The sequence below is a fragment of the Emiliania huxleyi genome, assembly GCF_000372725.1.
Source record: "Emiliania huxleyi CCMP1516 unplaced genomic scaffold EMIHUscaffold_35, whole genome shotgun sequence".
Lineage (NCBI taxonomy): Eukaryota > Haptophyta > Isochrysidales > Noelaerhabdaceae > Emiliania > Emiliania huxleyi.
Window position 1 is genome coordinate 162,177 of NW_005199363.1, and position 12,012 is coordinate 174,188.

The 12,012-nt window shown below is 64.9% G+C and overlaps 5 protein-coding genes across 5 annotated transcripts in view; all 5 read right to left on the reverse strand.

Annotated features, from left to right (window-relative positions):
• Positions 1-1,543, reverse strand: part of EMIHUDRAFT_208289 (hypothetical protein) — a gene marked incomplete at both ends in the record, with an annotated part of 3,290 nt that extends 1,747 nt beyond the window's left edge. Inside the window, 4 exons of the mRNA XM_005772814.1 lie at positions 420-674; positions 910-1,056; positions 1,189-1,380; positions 1,466-1,543. Of these exons, the coding sequence (XP_005772871.1) occupies positions 420-674; positions 910-1,056; positions 1,189-1,380; positions 1,466-1,543 (672 nt within the window). The remainder of the gene's footprint in view (positions 1-419; positions 675-909; positions 1,057-1,188; positions 1,381-1,465) is intronic.
• Positions 1,544-2,661: 1,118 nt separating this feature from the next.
• Positions 2,662-4,362, reverse strand: EMIHUDRAFT_355053 (hypothetical protein; the record flags this gene model as incomplete). The annotated part of the gene is made up of 7 exons (XM_005772815.1): positions 3,965-4,362; positions 3,762-3,869; positions 3,594-3,644; positions 3,295-3,395; positions 2,943-3,009; positions 2,819-2,872; positions 2,662-2,716 (listed from the first exon to the last, which is right to left on the reverse strand). Coding segments are annotated over exons 1-7 (790 nt in total), but the record flags the coding sequence as incomplete, so codon positions are not given.
• A 1,565-nt stretch (positions 4,363-5,927) lies between these two features.
• On the reverse strand, positions 5,928-8,798 carry EMIHUDRAFT_208291 (hypothetical protein; the record flags this gene model as incomplete). The annotated part of the gene is made up of 3 exons (XM_005772816.1): positions 5,928-6,002; positions 6,076-7,589; positions 8,771-8,798. The coding sequence occupies 3 exons, from the start codon at positions 8,796-8,798 to the stop codon at positions 5,928-5,930; spliced, it is 1,617 nt and encodes a 538-aa protein (XP_005772873.1).
• A 140-nt stretch (positions 8,799-8,938) lies between these two features.
• On the reverse strand, positions 8,939-9,468 carry EMIHUDRAFT_48975 (hypothetical protein; the record flags this gene model as incomplete). Its single annotated transcript, XM_005772817.1, has 4 exons — positions 8,939-8,973; positions 9,043-9,087; positions 9,166-9,234; positions 9,297-9,468. Coding segments are annotated over 4 exons (321 nt in total), but the record flags the coding sequence as incomplete, so codon positions are not given.
• A 1,034-nt stretch (positions 9,469-10,502) lies between these two features.
• The window catches only part of EMIHUDRAFT_101808 (hypothetical protein), a gene marked incomplete at both ends in the record, with an annotated part of 4,234 nt that continues 2,724 nt past the window's right edge, over positions 10,503-12,012 (reverse strand). Inside the window, one exon of the mRNA XM_005772818.1 lies at positions 10,503-10,822. Within this exon, the coding sequence (XP_005772875.1) occupies positions 10,503-10,822 (320 nt within the window). The remainder of the gene's footprint in view (positions 10,823-12,012) is intronic.

Genomic DNA, 12,012 nt, shown 5'->3' on the forward strand with positions numbered 1-12,012 from the left:
GTAAAGGTGCGGGTGCGTATGATTGCGTGTGGCCCTGGGAGGATTTTTCAACCAAGGGTCTCGGCGACCTGGGAGAGGATCTTGTCGAATCCACGGGGGATGGAACTACAGGGAAGGCGCCAAGGGGGCCTTGTAATAGCCGAAGGGCCGGCTTTGATACAGAGTGTGGCGGAGGTCAAGGGGCCGGTTGGCCTTCATGCGGCCTTGATGGGGGGGGGGGGTGAGTTGAGTGAGTGAGTGAGTGAGTTGAGTGAGTGAGTGAGTGAGTGAGTGTCTTCGTGCGTGCGAGCGTGATGCGTGTGCGTGCGAGCGTGATGCGTGTGTCTCTCTGTCTGTCTTTTCTGTCTGTCCGTGTGTCGCTGCTAAGGTGTGTGGTAGGGGGGGCTGGGCGCACTGAGGATCGTCTTGATGAGCGCAACGATCGGGAAGGCCTCCGGCTCCTTGGCGGCGGAGCCCTCCTTCTTGACGGTCTCCTTGAGCCTCTCAATGATCTGAATGTCGTCGGGGAGGAGGTTGCCGACGAGCGCCCGGGTCGAGTCCAGCATGACGCCGACGCCGCCCCACGGGTTGTCGAGGAACCACTCGACCCCCCAGACGATGCCACCGACCAGCGAGAGGACGTTGTTGAGAAGCAGGACGATGAAGCTGTCGACGCCGTCGAGGAGGTCCTTGACCTTCGCCCCGATGGGGGAGAGGGCCTCGTAGACGTCCTGGAGAGGTCGAGGGAGGGAGGGAGGGTGAGGGAGGGTGAGGGAGGGTGAGGGAGGGCCTAGGGAGGGTCTAGGGAGGGTCTAGGGAGGATGGGGGAGAGTGTGAGCGTGAGTGTGAGAGCACGTGTACGTGTGAGCGTAAGCGTGTGCGTGTGCGTGTGAGAGCGTGTGCGTGTGGGGGGGAGGGGGGGGGGCGCACCTGGAGTAGGTCGCCGACCGAGTCCTTGATCTCCTTGAGCAGCTCGCCCGTGTTGGAGAGCAGCTTGGTGTCGATGCCGTCCCCCTTGAGGACGTCGGTCACCGTGTCGTTGATGTTCTCGAGGAACTTGCCCGCGAAGCCGAGCACCTAGAAGGCTCCTAGAAGGCTCCTAGAAGGCTCCTAGAAGAGGAACTTGCCCGCGAAGCCGAGCACCTAGAAGGCTCCTAGAAGGCTCCTAGAAGGCTCCTAGAAGGCGAACTTGCCCGCGAAGCCGAGCACGTCGTGGACGAGTGCAAACACGCGCCGCAGGCCGCTGGAGCCATCCGCGCTGCCGATGACCTTCGCCTTGAGGCCGGGCAGGATGCCGGGCGCATCGCCGGTGCCGACGAGGCCCTTCGTGAGCAGCTCCTCGATCTTCTGGAGGATCGAGTTGACCAGCTCGGCGCTTCCGGCGAGGATGGCCTCGACCGCCTTCCGGACGTCGGGCAGCAGGCCTACAGGAAGGTTCCAGGAGAGGTCCAGGAGAGGTCCAGGAGAGGTCCGGTGTGAAGTTGACGTCGGGCAGCAGGCCCGGGCTGTCCTCGTCGCCGATCAGAATGGCGGCGAGCGCCTCCTTGAGCGCCTGTCTCTTCATGACTGACGCGATCACTTCGTACTCACAGGATGGCGGCGAGCGCCTCCTCGAGCGCCTCGAGCCCGACGCCGAGCTTGGTCGCGATGCTCCCGAGGAAGCCGACGATGCCTGTGGTACTCATTGACAACCACTAGGACAACCAGCTCTGAACTGAGGACTCTAGCCGCGAGAGGAGGCCGACGGTGCCTCCGAGGAGGGCGGGGAGCAAGTCGCGAAGCAGGAGCTTGATGGCGTAGCGCAGAGTCTCGAGCCCGCTCCCGAGTGCGCTCCTGATGTGCTCGAGCAGGTTGCCTGTGAAGCAAGAGCTCTCATCCATCAGTCACGAGGAGCGGTGGTCAGTGTGGCTCTTGATGTGCGCTCGAGCAGGATCTCGCCGATCGGCTCGCCAGTCAGGTGCTCGATCGCCTCGCCGATCTTTGAGACGCCCTCGAGGATCTGTCCGGTGAGGGCGAGCACCTGTGGCCGAGCACACGTGTGGTCTTCAGCTCAGTGCCGAGAGTACCAGCTGGCCGAGTACTCGCAGTGAAGGATTCGTGACTCGTTCTCGTCACCTGGCCGTGCAGGGCAGGGACACATGCACATGTGCATGTGCATGTGCATGTTTCTAAACCCCATCTCTCGTCTCAGAGTTTGACCGGTGGATTGACATATTGATTCCACCTGGCCGAGCACGCGGTCGATCAGGCCCCCGATGCCGCCGCAGCCGGAGTTGCAGTTGTTGATGATGCCGCCACCGCCGCGGCCGAAGAGCGCCTTAGGTGAGGCGAGGTAAGCTTCTCCACACACACGAGCGTGGGGCGAGCGTGCGCGTGTGTGTGAGCGGTGCGTGGGTGTGTGGGTGCGTGTGTGGGTGGGGTGTGGGGGGGGGAGGAGGAGGGGGGGGGGGAGGAGCCTTGAGGAAGCCGGCGGTCTGGTTGAGCACGCCCTTGACAACGAGGAGCGTGTCGCCGAGCACGTACGCGACGAGCTCGCCTGTATCTCGGCGCAATCTCGGCTCATCTCGGGCAGATCTCGGGCCATCTCCGAACATGTGCGCGCGATGCAGCTGAAGAGCGAATCCCGGCTCATCTCTCGGCTCATCTCGGAGTAATCTCGGGGCAATCTCGGGCTAGTCTCGCCGACGGAGCTGAAGAGCTTCCCCTCGAAGATGTTCTTGACGAGGTCGCCGGTCGCCTGCCGACGAGATGAGGACGAGATATTGGCCGAGGTGTGGCCGAGGACAGGGTGGTGGCCGAGGTGTGGCCGAGGTGTGGTCTCGGATCTATCCCGGCTCTCCTGCAGGATGCCGACGACCAGGCCGGGCAGCGAGCCGAGCACGGTCTGGAGGGCCTGCAGCAGCGTGGCGCCATGGCTAACGTTGGGACTGGGAGAGGGGAACCGAGGCACAGCGCTGGAGGGCCCCGAAGACGGCGCCGGCGAGCGCAAAGATCTTGCCGAAGATGCCGGCCAGACCGCCGTGCGGGCAGCCGCACCTGGAAGCAGAAGAAACTATAGTGCTCGTGCGAGACCTCTTTCTCGGCCAGACCGCCGTGGGCAGCCGCACCGGGAGAGAGGTGGGGGAGGTTAGGTCAGGTGAGGTACACATCTCAAGGTGGGGGGGTGGGGGCTCGCGACTCCACGTCTCAAAGAGAGGAGCCCCCCACACGGCTCCAATGTGCAAGGAGGAAGAATGAGAGCGATGAGTAGTGGGCAGCCGCAGCTAGAGGGGGGGGGGGCGGAGGGCTAGTCGCGTGAGAGAGAGGGGGAGGCAGCCGCACCCGTCGGGCCAGATGCCAGCGATCGCGTGCTTGATCTTACCGAGCAGTTCGGTGGCGCCGCCGAACAAGGCCTCGAAGAGGGCCGTGAGGCTGTTCTGCAAAGGGGAAGGGGCGGGCGGGGGGGGGGGCGGGGGGGGGGGGATTAGGTGGAGGCGGCGAGGCGGGGCGCGTGCGTGCGTGTGGCGCGCGCGCGGCGGGGGGTGAGGGCGGCGGCGACGGGGGCGGCGCGGGGCTGGAAAGGCGAGGGCGAGAGCGGGGCATCCGGACACGAGAGAGGAGCCAGGAGGGCGCGCCTTGATGCAGCTGAGGAACTCGGGTACCCGCTTCTCGATGGCCTCGATGATCTAAGAGGGGGGCGGGGGGAGGCGGCGGCGCGGCGGGCGGCGGTGTGAGCATGCGGGCGCTAGGACACTGCTGCCGCTAGGACACTGGTGCGTGAGAGTGCGGCGCGGGCGGCGCGCCCTTTCCCACTTCTTGGGGCACTTGCCATCCTCGATGAGGCACTTGACGGCGACGATGACCGTCTTGAGGGTGGTGCCCACCGCGCAGGCGATGCGGCTGAAGAAGGCCTGTGCGCCGCGCGAGGGCATATGTGTGGCGCCGCTCATAGCTCAGCTCTGTGCGGCTGCGGCAACTGGCGGAGGCGGGGGCGGCGGAGCCGCACCTCGAGCGCGTTCCAGAGGCCGCCGCAGCTCACCAGCGAGGTGACGAGCTTCTTGACCTTGTCGAGCGACGACTCGCCGGAAAAGACCTTCTTGAGGATGTTGTCGATCAGGCCGCCGAGCGAGTCTCCGAGCATGTCGGTCACAGCTTCTGTGATCTTCTTTGTCCCCTCCTCAACCTTGCCCAGTAGGTTCCGGATCTGCACCTTTCCCGCGAGATCGACGTCTCCGAGCTTCACGAGGGCGCCATCGTCCTTGACGCCGCGGGATTTCTTTTTGATGAGGTAGTGCTTGGTGGGCTGTGGGCAGGTCGGCTTGTCGTACGAAGGGCAGGTCGGCTTGTCGTACGAAGGCATGGCGGACCAGCTTGTCGCGGTACTCGAAACACCGCGCTTTCGAGACGCCGCATAGATCTACCCGGGCGAAGAAGGCGGTGGTCGTGCCATCTTCGCTTCGTACTCGAAACCACCACGCCGCAACCGTCGCCGGCGCGCGACACGTTCCCGTAGGCCGGACTGTCCTCGTCGAGAGTGTGTGCCGCCAAGGCGGGACGCACTCAGGGACGGTGCCGACGGGACGCGGCTCGAAGGGTGTGGCTCCGCAGCGCGGCTGGCACTCGTCGCAGAGGCCTCACCTTCGAAAAGTCGGGCATGGCTCTACCCGCAACTTTCTCGCTAACGCGCGCGCACCGCCGAGCCTGCGGCGGGCGCGCTGCGGCCGCACGTCTAACTTCGTCATAGTGCCACGACGCGCGGCCTAGATTTAGCCCACGCGCCTCAGCTCGCAAACACTCACCCATTGAATTGTCACTGCCCGTGAGTGCGAGATAGGGCTAGCAGTAGGCAGCTAGCCTGTGAGGAGGGCGTCCATAGACACCTCACTAGACCCCACACACGGTCTCGTCCGTGCCTCGCCGGCCGGCGAGATTGCTAGAGGCGGAGCAAGCCTGCTCTAGCCTCGCATGTTACTCCCTGTCGCCTGTTTGTGTTGTTGTGCTGCTGTTTGTACCCTTGGCACCGTGGTGTGCTGGGGGGGGCGACAGGGAGGATGTGGCCTTGAGTTATGTGTACGCCAACTCAGGGTGTGTGGCAGCCAGCTGGCTGTGTGTCTTGTGAGCCTGTTTGTGTCTGTGTGTCGCTCGTGCGTGCCGTCATCATCTGTCCAGCGTCCACCCATACCGCGTTGGTGTGTCCAGTCCGAGCCTGGCTGTTCTTCACCTTACTACATACATACATGCATGTGTGTCTCTTCGCTGGCGAGTACAGACCACGCCTCCCTTTTTCACAGGCGGGGAACAGCTTTTCGCTGCGCATGCTCGAGCCCCCGGCGAGGGCTTGTGCTGTGAATAGCAGGCGTGGTCTCTACTCGCCAGGTCTCCTCGCGCGTGTCACTCGCGCGTGTCGCTCGCGGTGTCGCCGTCTTCGCACTTCGGTTCTGTCTCTCCGCGTCCATACTACCGCGTTAAATAAATAAATAGGTAAAACTGTGAGACGAGATGGGAACATGGGATTTAGGGACATGTGTCCCCGCCCTCCACGTAAAGCCGTACTATACCGCGTTGCCGTTGATGTGCGCTCTTTTCTTTTTGCTCTTCTTTCCACTCGGTGTGCCGGTGATAGTACTAGCACGCGCCCCAGTTCGCACCTGTGTCGAGCCTGTGTGCTGTGTGTGAGAGAGAGTTGTGTTGTTTAAATTCTTTCCACTCGTGTGTGGACACACACAAAAGTTCGTCAGACCACGCGCTTTCAATAGAGAGACAGCGCGTGCAATTACTGATGTAGTTACGCACCCAGTAACAATGGTGTCGCAGGAGCGCGCCCCATGCTGCACGGCGCGCTTTGCGCTGCCACACCGCTCTCACTTGTGCCAAGCGACGAGCAGGGCTGGGGGGCGCTGCCCCTCATGCCCGCTCGGGTTTTACCCGGCAAATCTGCTTGCTGGCCGCTGAACAACAGTACCCCTCACTCATGCCCGCTCGGACACCTCCGCCCGGGCCTTCTCGAGGTCCGCCTCGCGCATCGCGCCCTTGAGCTCCGCCACCTGGTCGAGCGCGTCGCCGAGCAGCCCCCACGCCAAAGTCGCGCAGCTGCTCCACGCCGCCGCTCGCCTGCACCTCGGCGGCGTGGTCGGCCACGAAGCGGCGGCACTGCGCGAGTAGCCGCCCGTCGCCCGTCGTGTGCGCCGCCTCGAGCAGCGGCACGGCGGTCGCCGGCGCGACGCTCTCCTGCAGCGCCTGCGCGCAGAGCAGCTCGAGGCGCGGCACCTGGTACATTTGCGCCAGCTCCCGCAGGTCGAGCGCGCGCTGCGCCCTGCCCTCCTCTTCGCCGAGGTCGAACTTGTCGGAGAGGAGGTAGTCGATCAGGGCGGTGAAGCTGGCGGGGTCGGCGTGGGACACCGTGACCTCGGCGGCGTCGCGCTCCTTCATGCCGATGCCAAACATGGTCCGATAGACCGGGGACCGAATGCAGAGCACGTTCTTGCTCACGTGCTCGATGCGCTCCTCGTCGTCGCCGACCAGGAAGGTGACCTTCCCCTCTGGGAGGGTGGCGTCGCCCCGCGTCTTTGCGAGGTCGGCCAGGATGGTAGAGGGCGGAACGACGATCGGGGCAAAGGAGGGAGGCGGAGGAGGCGCCGCCACGCAGACCTGGCGGAGGCCACCGCTCGAACTGACCAACAGCGTGCTGCCATCGGGGCTGATGGCGACTTCTTCTGGGTAGTTGAACTGCGCTGCATCGCCCACGCCGTCAGCGCTGCCCGCTGTGCCGCTGCCCGAGATCGTCGTCACCTCGCCAGTCGTCACCTCCAACCGCCGGATCTTGTCGTTGCTGAAGTCCGTCACAAACAGCGCGCTGCCGTCCGGGCTGATGGCGAGGCCAGTTGGGGAGCAGAACTCCGCCGCGTCGCCCAAGCCATCCGCGTCGCCCGCCTTGTCGCTGCCCGCGATGGTCCTCACCTCTCCCGTCGCCACCTCCACCCGACGGATCTTGTTGTTGTTGCAGTCCGCCACAAACAGCGCGCCGCCGTCCGGGCTGATGGCGATGCCAGCTGGGTTGGCAAACTGTGCCGCGTCGCCCACGCCATCCGCGTCGCCAGCCTCGCCGCTGCCCGCGATCGTCGTCACCTCTCCCGTCGCCACCTCAACCCGCCGGATCTTGTTGTTGCCTTTGTCGGCCACAAACAGCGCACTCCCGTCCGGGCTGATGGCGAGGCCAGATGGCTGGTAGAACTGCGACGCGTCGCCCACGCCATCGGCGCTGCCCGCTGTGCCGCTGCCCGAGATCGTCGACACCTCGCCAGTCGTCACCTCCACCCGCCGGATCTTGTCGTTGCTGAAGTCCGCCACAAACAGCGCGCTCCCGTCCGGGCTGGCGGCGACGGCGTAGAAGACAGAAGTCGCCGGCAAAGCTGCCACGCGGCGCACGCGCCCGGCCGCCGAGACGTGAAGCAGCGAGTCCTCGGTCGAGACGTACCAGGCGCCAGTGTGGTCGCTCGCGACGCCAACCGGACCGAGCGATGCCAGAGGGCCGTCCTCGCCCTCGAGCGTCAGCGTGGTGACCTGGCCGACGACGCGCGCGCCAAAGATGGGAGCCTCGAAGCCATCCGCGATCGGCACGGGCTCCTCGGCGTCTCCACCGGTGCGGGCGCGCTTGCGGGCGGCGGACGCCATGTCCATGTCCATGTCCATGTCCATGTCCATGTCCATGTCCATGTCCATGTCCATGTCCATGTCCATGTCCATGTCCATGTCCATGTCCATGTCCATGTCCATGTCCATGTCCATGTCCATGTCCATGTCCATGTCCATGTCCATGTCCATGTCCATGTCCATGTCCATGTCCATGTCCATGTCCATGTCCATGTCCATGTCCATGTCCATGTCCATGTCCATGTCCATGTCCATGTCCATGTCCATGTCCATGTCCATGTCCATGTCCATGTCCATGTCCATGTCCATGTCATGTCATGTTCATGTTCATGTTCATGTCATGTTCATGTTCATGTTCATGTTCATGTTCATGTTCATGTCATGTGCATGCACACACACACATGTACATGTACTGCATGAATGCTTGGGCAAGTGTGAACAACACCTCGTGACCACGGCGCCGCAGGCGCCTGTTGATGGGTCCAGGTGATAGCACTGGATGGGCAATGCATACGCCTAGTTGGACCTCAGATCGCCCGACCGCGTCCCGGTGCTCTGTGGTCGGATTTGTGACGCCGCCGCACCGCGCCGCGGCCGGGGGCCCTCCGGAGGACGAGGATGGCCGTGATGGACCGGGACGAGCTCTGGGAGGTAGAGTGTCAGTGAGTATATTGTAGAGACAGACCGTATGCACAATATCTCTCAGTCTAGCTAAGCCTGGGAAGGCGATGCCGGAGCCGTACAACAGCTTGATGGTGCTTCGCCGGCGTGCGTCCCGGAGCGGTCCCGGACGGGGGCCCAGGGGAGGAAAATGGAGGACAACGCCGACACCGCTCTGATTCGACTTTTAACTTCAAACAAAGACAGTGGCACGCGCCGCGGCGCGGTGCATGCCACTGTCAGGAGCGGATCCGCCAGTTAGTCGTGTTCACGCCGGGATATCGTGTCCTCCACAACCTGCCCAACCATTCAGGGCGACGAGTAGAAAACGAGAGGAAGGGTGAGCTTGCTGTCTTGCCAACAACATACCTAAAACCCAGGGAGCAGGGTATGCGAGTGCGCGAAAAACTGACACCACCTGAGTTGCCAACAATAGAGACCTACTAGGTACTACATGAACCTCAGGGAGTGGACACCACTGTCCAAGACGCAAGAGCAAGACCAAGTGCCAGTGCGCCAGTGCTCTCCATGACCATGTCTCCTTGCGTTGAGTTTACCGTATAATGAGAGCAAAGACGAAAGAGTGGATATCAACGTCGCGTGCAACACCCAGTCCGTTCCGCTCTACAGCGCCGCCATGCCCTCAGAGCTCCTTCTTCTGCTTGTTGACAATCTTGAGCACCTCAATCTCAAAGTCGAGGGTGCCTGCGCCGCGGCGAGGCGGCAGTGAGGAGGAGAGCGCCGCTTCCTCGGGCAGCGTCGAGAGCAGCGCACCGCCGGGAGGGATGCCCCAAGCAGGGAAGCCCTGCTTCCCGTAGCCTGAGGGCGCGGCGCGCTTGAGCCGTCAGGGCCAAAAGGCAGTCGGCCGAGCAGGGTATGAGAGGGCGGCGTGCCCACCTTCCTCGGCCGGGATATTCAGTTTCCTCACCTCGTTGAGCTTCATGCCGAGGCAGCCCTGATCCCAGCCTGAGAGCGGCGGCAAGCCTTGAGCGTGCGAGGCAGTCGTGGCGTCGGCTGCGGGCGAGCACCTGTGATGACGCCGCCCACGCCTGCCTGGTAGGTGAACGGCTGCTGGCCGGCGTCCTTCGTGCTCCAGAACTTTTTGCTCGTCTCCGCGACAATGCCAGTCGCGTGGACGGTCACCGTCGCGCCCTTGGACACGACCTCGCTGCCCGTGCCCATTTTGACAACCTCGTACGTCGTCTTGTAGCCAGCCAGAGGGAGAGCGTCCGCCGCGGCGGCGATGAGCACAAGCGTTGAGTACAGCCACATATGGGATTTATGACTTGAAGTCTTTCCACACGTTTTCCGCGAGCGGCGGCGCTCTTGGAGAGAACGCCAAAGAAAAAAGTGTGTGCTTGAGTGATCTAATCACCCGAATACCACGTTCGGATCGCTCGCAAACCCTGTCAGCAGTTCACCCTCGGGTATGTTCGTAAGAGCTACAAACACTTTCGAAAAAACTTCAAAAGCCTGGTGACCGGGTTTCGCATCTTCTGTTGAATCCGCACGCCCGCCGCCGCGCCGCCGCCCCGCCGCCTTCGCCGCCGTACCCGCCAGATGTCGGGTGTGCCAAAACCATCGCTCCCTCCGCCCACACGGAAATACGTCAAGGAACGGCGCGGCGGGCTCGGGATCAAGATCAAGATGGACGGGAGTGGGTCGTTCCTGGGGACTCTCTCAGCTTCGGCAAAGGCGGCCTGCTCAGGGATGGCCTCCGGTTTCGGCCGCTGTTGCTCGGCACCAGCTGCGGCACCAGCTTCGGCACCAGCTGCGTCCAGCCCCACGCCAACTGATGACGATGCCGCGGAGCGAGGGCTCTACGGGTTGCGAGGCTCAAAGGCAAACTAGAGAGCCCGCAGCGGGCACGATGAGTGAGCGTTGGCCGCCTTCTTGTGTGTCTTCGTTCTCCCAGCACCCATGCTGTTCAACACGCGGCGCCACGCCTCGGGCTGTGCCCGGCCGCTGTGTTGCTGTTTCGGTTTGCCACACACGCAAAAGTCGCAACGCGCACCGGTGCCGGTGCAGTGCAGTTCTCGTGATGTGACCTGACGAGTGACGAGCGTGTTGAACCGAGTGTGTGTGCAGTGACCAGTGGTGTGGTAGGTGATGCTCGGTCGCGCGCCGATCGGTCTCGCGCTCTTCTAAACACCGTAAACACGCCGCGGCCCGGCGCGGGCGGTGCTGGGGGGAGAAAAACGCCCGACACCACCCCGCACCCCGCGAGACCCGGCTCATTCCCTTTGCGCATCGAGGAACTCGACGTACCGCTCAACGAAGCGTTTGCCGGCGGGCATGAAGTGGCCTCCTCCGTGCCGCACCACCTCCGCCCTCGCGGGGCAGAAGAGGCGGACAAGCTCCTCGCCGCCGCCACCCGGCGCTACGCCGTCCCCCTCTCCGACCACGTGCAGGGAAGGCATCGCGATCGGCGCCGAACGCTCGTAGAGCGCGCCCAGCTCCGGAGCGGCGCCGACGAAACCGCCGCAACAGAGCACAAACCGGAACCGCACCGCCGGAGCGGCAGCAGCCTCCGCCGCGACCTCGCCGCCGCTGCCTGCAGCAGCCGAGGCGCGACCCGAGACGAGAGCGGCGAGGGCGGCGGCGACAGCGGCGCCCTGCGAGGCCCAGGGAGCGCGGCGCCCGCACAGGGTCGGGTTGAGGGTTGAGGGTCGGGTAGGGAGCAAAGCCATGAGGGTTATTGGGGACGGGCGTAAGCCAGGGCCGGGTGTGTCAGACTCGCTCCAAGCTGTATATCTCGGCTAGATCTCGGCTAGAATCGGCATGCGTCAGGCTCGCTCCAGGCTTTGTGTCAAGCGCGGCAACGCCTGGCCGCGGCCTCGGCTCCATCTCGGCTCGTCTCTCGCCTGGGAGAAGCCGAGCACGCCGTCGAAGGGGCCGTGCGCCTAGACTGCGTCCTGGACATGTCGTGGACACGCCCTAGACAGGAGCACGCCGTCGGAAGGGCCGTGCGCCGCGAACGCATCGTCGAGCGCCTGGAGCGTCCGCCTCCACCCGCACCGCTGGGCGGCGAGTGGGCAAGCCCCGTCCCTGGACGCCTCCTCCCGGGGCCCCGCCTCCCCCCCCTCGTGCAGCCAGCAGTACTTTGGCCGCCGCGCCTCGCCCGCCCCGCCGCCCTCCCCGCCGCCCTCCCCGCCTCGCGCCTCCACCGCCCCGAGAAAGGGCCGCACCTGGTGCAGCCGAGGTGCGGCCGAGGTGCGGCCGAGGTGCGGCCGAGGTGCGGCCGAGGTGCGGCCGAGGTGCGGCCGAGGTGCAGCCGAGGTGCAGCCGAGGTGCGGCCGAGGTGCGGCCGAGGTGCGGCCGAGGTGCGGCCGAGGTGCGGCCGAGGTGCGGCCGAGGTGCAGCCGAGGTGCGGCCGAGGTGCAGCCGAGGTGCGGCCGAGGTGCGGCCGAGGTGCAGCCGAGGTGCGGCCGAGGTGCGGCCGAGGTGCAGCCGAGGTGCGGCCGAGGTGCGGCCGAGGTGCGGCCGAGGTGCGGCCGAGGTGCGGCCGAGGTGCGGCCGAGGTGCAGCCGAGGTGCGGCCGAGGTGCGGCCGAGGTGCAGCCGAGGTGCGGCCGAGGTGCGGCCGAGGTCGCGCCTCGTGCGGCGCGTCGACAAAGACCATCTCCACCGACCCAGCCTACTCTGGGCGGCGCCTCGTGCGGTCCCTCTCCACACGGACCCCAGCCTGCTCCCCCCCCCCCCGGCCCCACCCACCACACCCACCCACCCACCCACCCACCACACA